The 6,000-nt window shown below is 40.5% G+C and overlaps 1 protein-coding gene across 1 annotated transcript in view; it reads left to right on the top strand.

Moving 5' to 3' along the window:
• The first annotated feature begins 2,170 nt into the window (after window positions 1-2,170).
• The window catches only part of LOC132883773 (mitogen-activated protein kinase-binding protein 1-like), a 61,452-nt gene continuing 57,622 nt past the window's right edge, over window positions 2,171-6,000 (top strand). Inside the window, exons 1-2 of the mRNA XM_060917771.1 lie at window positions 2,171-2,224; window positions 2,498-2,605. Of these exons, the coding sequence (XP_060773754.1) occupies window positions 2,501-2,605 (105 nt within the window). The 5' untranslated portion in view covers window positions 2,171-2,224; window positions 2,498-2,500. The remainder of the gene's footprint in view (window positions 2,225-2,497; window positions 2,606-6,000) is intronic.

The raw sequence follows: 6,000 nt of genomic DNA, 5'->3' as shown, positions 1-6,000 counted from the left end.
AGGCGGGGTACACCCTGGACAAGTCGCCAGGTCATCACAGGGCTGACACATAGACACAGACAACCATTCACACTCACATTCACACCTACGGTCAATTTAGAGTCACCAGTTAACCTAACCTGCATGCCTTTGGACTGTGGGGGAAACCGGAGCACCCGGAGGAAACCCACGCGGACACGGGGAGAACATGCAAACTCCACACAGAAAGGCCCTCGCTGGCCCCGGGGCTCAAACCCAGGACCTTCTTGCTGTGAGGCGACAGCGCTAACCACTACACCACCGTGCCGCCCTAATAATAATAATAATAATATAAATAATAATATCAGGGCGGCACGGTGGTGTAGTGGTTAGTGCTGTCACCTCACAGCAAGAAGGTCCTGGGTTCGAGCCCAGCGGCCGACGAGGGCCTTTCTATGTGGAGTTTGCATGTTCTCCCCGTGTCCGCGTGGGTTTCCTCCGGGTGCTCCGGTTTCCCCGACAGTCCAAAGACATGCAGGTTAGGTTAACTGGTGACTCTAAATTGACCGTAGGTGTGAATGTGAGTGTGAATGGTTGTCTGTGTCTATGTGTCAGCCCTGTGATGACCTGGCGACTTGTCCAGGGTGTACCCCGCCTTTCACCCGTAGTCAGCTGGGATAGGCTCCTGCGACCCTGTGACCCTGTAGAACAGGATAAAGCGGCTACAGATAATGAGATGAGATAATACTACTGTTATGGTAACAACAAGGACATATCACCGGAGTAAAAAAACTAGAATAAATTTACAAGAAGAAAACATGACTAATGAACATTAACACAGACCACAATGGAAGCTAATAGTAAACAAAAGTGTTTCTCTCCTGGTGCGATATCTGATTAAAATAATGACTTTTTACAGCTTAAAATTAGACAGATCCTGTATGTAGTGTAACACTGAAGGGAGACTGTTCCATCCCTGAATACCAGTGTAAAGGAAACTAGATTGACCATCTGCAAGGATGCTGCACTAGATCTTGTATTGATTGAATTGAGTTCCTTTGTATAGTTGAAGGGCAGTACGGTGGTGTAGTGGTTAGCGCTGTCGCCTCACAGCAAGAAGGTCCGGGTTCGAGCCCCGTGGCCGGCGAGGGCCTTTCTGTGCGGAGTTTGCATGTTCTCCCCGTGTCCGCGTGGGTTTCCTCCGGGTGCTCTGGTTTCCCCCACAGTCCAAAGACATGCAGGTTAGGTTAACTGGTGGCTCTAAATTGACCGTAGGTGTGAATGTGAGTGTGAATGGTTGTCTGTGTCTATGGTGGTGTTTACATTAGACCGTATCAGCGGATCATCAGATTAACGTTTTTAAAACTATTCGCGTGCACACAGCAACGCCAATACACGATTCGCGTGCACACAGCAACGCCAATACACGGATACGCTCGGCTCCGCAGCCATCCTGCGCTCCAAATCACTCCGCCCTGAACAGCGAGTGCCCTCTGGAGGGTGCGCACTCCGGCCCTGCGCAGCTCACAGAGCGCGTGAGTGAAGCGCACGAGCAGTGATTCGGGACAAATAGCAGGAAGTGAAAGTCCGCACCGTTTTTCAGTAGTCGCGTCACATGACCAACGTAGCATGACCAACGCCAGCGAATCAGGAAGGTGGATGTCACAGTGACGTTGTCCAATGACGACGTCAGCTAGAGCTCAGCACAGCGTATCCTCGTTCCTCAATGTTTACACAGCACCGGATCAGATACGCAATGGATTGAATACGTGGGCCCTGGCGGATTCAAGTTGTTCCGCCTGTGGAGTCGTTTCCCGGCGTTTTAATGTGAACGGACAGTGCATCCGCGACGAAAACGAGACGGATACGGTCTAATGTAAACACCACCTATGTGTCAGCCCTGTGATGACCTGGCGACTTGTCCAGAGTGTCTCGCCCATAGTCAGCTGGGATACGCTCCAGCGTGCCTGCGACCCTGTACAGGATAAGCGGCTACAGATGATGGATGTATAGTTGAAGCCTTGGACCCAAAAATTTTTGGTTCTACTCCAAAAAATTTGCGGCAGAACCATTTAGTAACTCTGACAGGGGGTCATTTGTATCGTTTACTTCTTCTTTTTTTTTTTTAAACCATTTAATCCTAATCTTGTTATTACAGCACTAGCTTCAGCATGACCAACCTTATTGTATGCTAAACGTCAGAGAAGCCCAATCAGATTCGTCCAACCCTTCCCCCCCTCCTCCAGGAGGTCATGGTACAGCCCAGGTGAGAAGATTAGATCAAAACTCTACAGCTGGTCACCTGGTCACACCTCAGCCAATCAGCACGCGCGACTGAGAGCTCTTTATTGGATGCTCTTAGAACTTTCCTGAAAGTTACTAATATATATATATATATATTATTTTTTAACATATGCTCTTGTTTATTTGGCGTTGAGAAAGTTATATGCAATCAGGTGTAAACACGGTGAGCTGATATTGTGTGAGGGTTTTTTTATTTTTATTATTATTTATTTATTTGTTTGTTTTTTATGAGGAGCTCATGGAGGGGTTAACAATTAAAAACAGAATTAAAAATCTCCTGCGCTCGCCATCTATAAAGCTGAAGAGGAGCCGGCGGGTGGACAAAGCAAACCTGACTAACAAGGTAATATTTATTCACATTATGTTCGTTTAAAGAGAAATAACACATAATGGGGCTCATTACTGGTTAATGAAAAGCTGAAGGAGTCAGTCATGATGGCAAAGGAATGCAGACACATGATCATGAAACCCAGACTTTGTTTATTTACTTGTTTTAATTCCTTCATTGAGTTCATGAACATGATCATTTTAACAGCAGTGGATGTTTGTTTGTTTGTTTTTCCCTGCCATTACATTCATATTTACAGATGTAACATCTTAAACATGAGCAGTGTCCTTCACAACAACATTTGTCCCTGTCCCAGCCCACCTTGAAATATAATCATTAAATTACTTTTCAGAGTTTTTTTTTTTTGCATTAAAGCTAGACTGCCTTTCAGATTTTTCAAGTGTAGGTCATAAAAATAATTTTCCCCGACGCCCAATTATTTTTGTTTAATGGAATGAAAGCTACAAAATTTGAATAACACGTTTCCAATTTTATTTTTTTTAACTAGAACAATTAATGAATTTAAGGCCATGTGGCCCAAAATTCTCTTTTTTTTTTTTCCCTGCTTCACCATGACCCAATTCAAGATACTATGACATGGTGGGCTTTCCCTGTTTGTGCAAGGTATTGTTGGATACGAATTTGAAACAGGAGAGAGAAAATGTCCATGCTTCTTAAAAGAAGTGAACGTTCAAGTCATTTAATTAAGTTCGCTAGCTAGCTTCTTTATCTACTTTAGGTTGCTGATCTATCACAGGGCACTGTTGGAAGTTCTTTAGCTTAAAGCTAAACTGCCTTTCAGATTTTCCAAGTGTAGGTCATAAAAATAATTTTCCCCGATGCCCAATTATTTTTGTTTAGTGAAATGAAAGCTACAGAATTTGAATAATACGTTTCAGTTTCTTTAAAAACTAGAACAATTAATGAATTTAAGGCCATGTGGCCCTAAATTCTCTGCTTTTTTTTTTTTCCCTGCTTCACCATGACCCAATTCAAGATACTATGACATGGTGGGCTTTCCCTGTTTGTGCAAGGTATTGTTGGATACAAATTTGAAACAGGAGAGAAAAATGTCCATGCTTCTTAAAAGAAGTGAACGTTCAAGTCATTTAATTAAGTTCGCTAGCTAGCTTCTTTATCGACTTCAGGTTGCTGATTTATCGCAGGGCACTGTTGGAAGTTCTTTAGCTTAAAGCTAGACTGCCTTTCAGATTTTTCAAGTGTAGGTCATAATTAATTTTCCCAGACGCCCAATTATTTTTGTTTAGTGGAATGAAAGCTACAGAATTTGAATAACATGTTTCCAATTTTATTTTTTTTTAAACTAGAACAATTAATGAATTTAAGGCCATGTGGCCCTAAATTCTGTTTTTTTTTTTTTTTTTCTTTCCTGCTTCACTGTGACCCAATTCAAGATACTATGACATGGTGGGCTTTCCCCGTTCACGCAAGGTATTGTTGGATACAAATTTGAAACAGGAGAGAAAAAATGTCCATGCTTTCTAAAAGAAGCGAACGTTCAAATTATTTAAGTTTGCTAGCTAGCTTCTTTATCTACTTTAGGTTGCTGATCTATCGCAGGGCACTGTTGGAAGTTCTTTTAGCTTAAAGCTAAACTGCCTTTCAGATTTTCCAAGTGTAGGTCATAAAAATAATTTTCCCCGATGCCCAATTATTTTTGTTTAGTGGAATGAAAGCTACAGAATTTGAATAACATGTTTCCAATTTTATTTTTTTAAAACTAGAACAATTAATGAATTTAAGGCCATGTGGCCCTAAATTCTGTTTTTTTTTTCTTTTTTTTTTTCTTTCCTGCTTCGCCATGACCCAATTCAAAATACTATGACATGGTGGGCTTTCCCCGTTCACGCAAGGTATTGTTGGATACAAATTTGAAACAGGAGAGAAAATGTCCATGCTTCTTAAAAGAAGTGAACGTTCAAGTCATTTAATTAAGTTCGCTAGCTAGCTTCTTTATCGACTTCAGGTTGCTGATTTATCGCAGGGCACTGTTGGAAGTTCTTTAGCTTAAAGCTAGACTGCCTTTCAGATTTTTCAAGTGTAGGTCATAATTAATTTTCCCAGACGCCCAATTATTTTTGTTTAGTGGAATGAAAGCTACAGAATTTGAATAACATGTTTCCAATTTTATTTTTTTTTAAACTAGAACAATTAATGAATTTAAGGCCATGTGGCCCTAAATTCTGTTTTTTTGTTTTGTTTTTTTTTTTCTTTCCTGCTTCACTGTGACCCAATTCAAGATACTATGACATGGTGGGCTTTCCCCGTTCACGCAAGGTATTGTTGGATACAAATTTGAAACAGGAGAGAAAAAATGTCCATGCTTTCTAAAAGAAGCGAACGTTCAAATTATTTAAGTTTGCTAGCTAGCTTCTTTATCTACTTTAGGTTGCTGATCTATCGCAGGGCACTGTTGGAAGTTCTTTTAGCTTAAAGCTAAACTGCCTTTCAGATTTTTCAAGTGTAGGTCATAAAAATAATTTTCCCCAACGCCCAATTATTTTTGTTTAATGGAATGAAGGCTACAGAATTTGAATAACACGTTTCCAATTTTATTTTTTTTTAACTAGAACAATTAATGAATTTAAGGCCATGTGGCCCTAAATTCTCTGCTATTTTTTTTTTTTTTCCTGCTTCACCATGACTCAATTCAAGATACTATGACATGGTGGGCTTTCCCTGTTTGTGCAAGTTATTGTTGGATACAAATTTGAAACAGGAGAGAAAATGTCCATGCTTTTTAAAAGAAGTGAGTGTTCAAGTCATTTAATTAAGTTCGCTAGCTAGCTTCTTTATCTACTTTAGGTTGCTGATCATCTATCACAGAGCACTGTTGGAAATTCTTTAGCTTAAAGCTGGACTGCCTTTCACATTTTAAGTGTAGGTCATAAAAATAATTTTCCCCGATGCCCAATTATTTTTGTTTAGTGGAATGAAAGCTACAGAATTTGAATAACACGTTTCCAGTTTTTGTGTGTTTTTTTTATTTTTTATTTTTTTAACTAGAACAATTAATGAATTTAAGGCCATGTGGCCCTAAATTCTGTTTTTTTTCCGGCTTCACCATGACCCAATTCAAGATACTATGACATGGTGGGCTTTCCCCATTCGCGCAAGGTATTGTTGGATACAAATTTGAAACAGGAGAGAAAAAAAAATGTCCATACTTTTAAAAGAAGCGAACGTTCAAATTATTTAAGTTCGCTAGCTAGCTTCTTTATCTACTTTAGGTTGCTGATCTATCGCAGGGCACTGTTGGAAATTCTTTAGCTTAAAGGAACAGTCCACCGTGCTTCCATAATGAAATATGCTCTTATCTGAATTGAGACGAGCTGCTCCGTACCTCTCCGAGCTTTGCGTGACCTCCCAGTCAGTCAGACGCAGTCAGA

Source organism: Neoarius graeffei, chromosome 3 (genome assembly GCF_027579695.1).
Source record: "Neoarius graeffei isolate fNeoGra1 chromosome 3, fNeoGra1.pri, whole genome shotgun sequence".
NCBI classification, from domain to species: Eukaryota; Metazoa; Chordata; class Actinopteri; order Siluriformes; family Ariidae; genus Neoarius; species Neoarius graeffei.
This window is presented reverse-complemented; position numbering and strand designations above follow the sequence as displayed.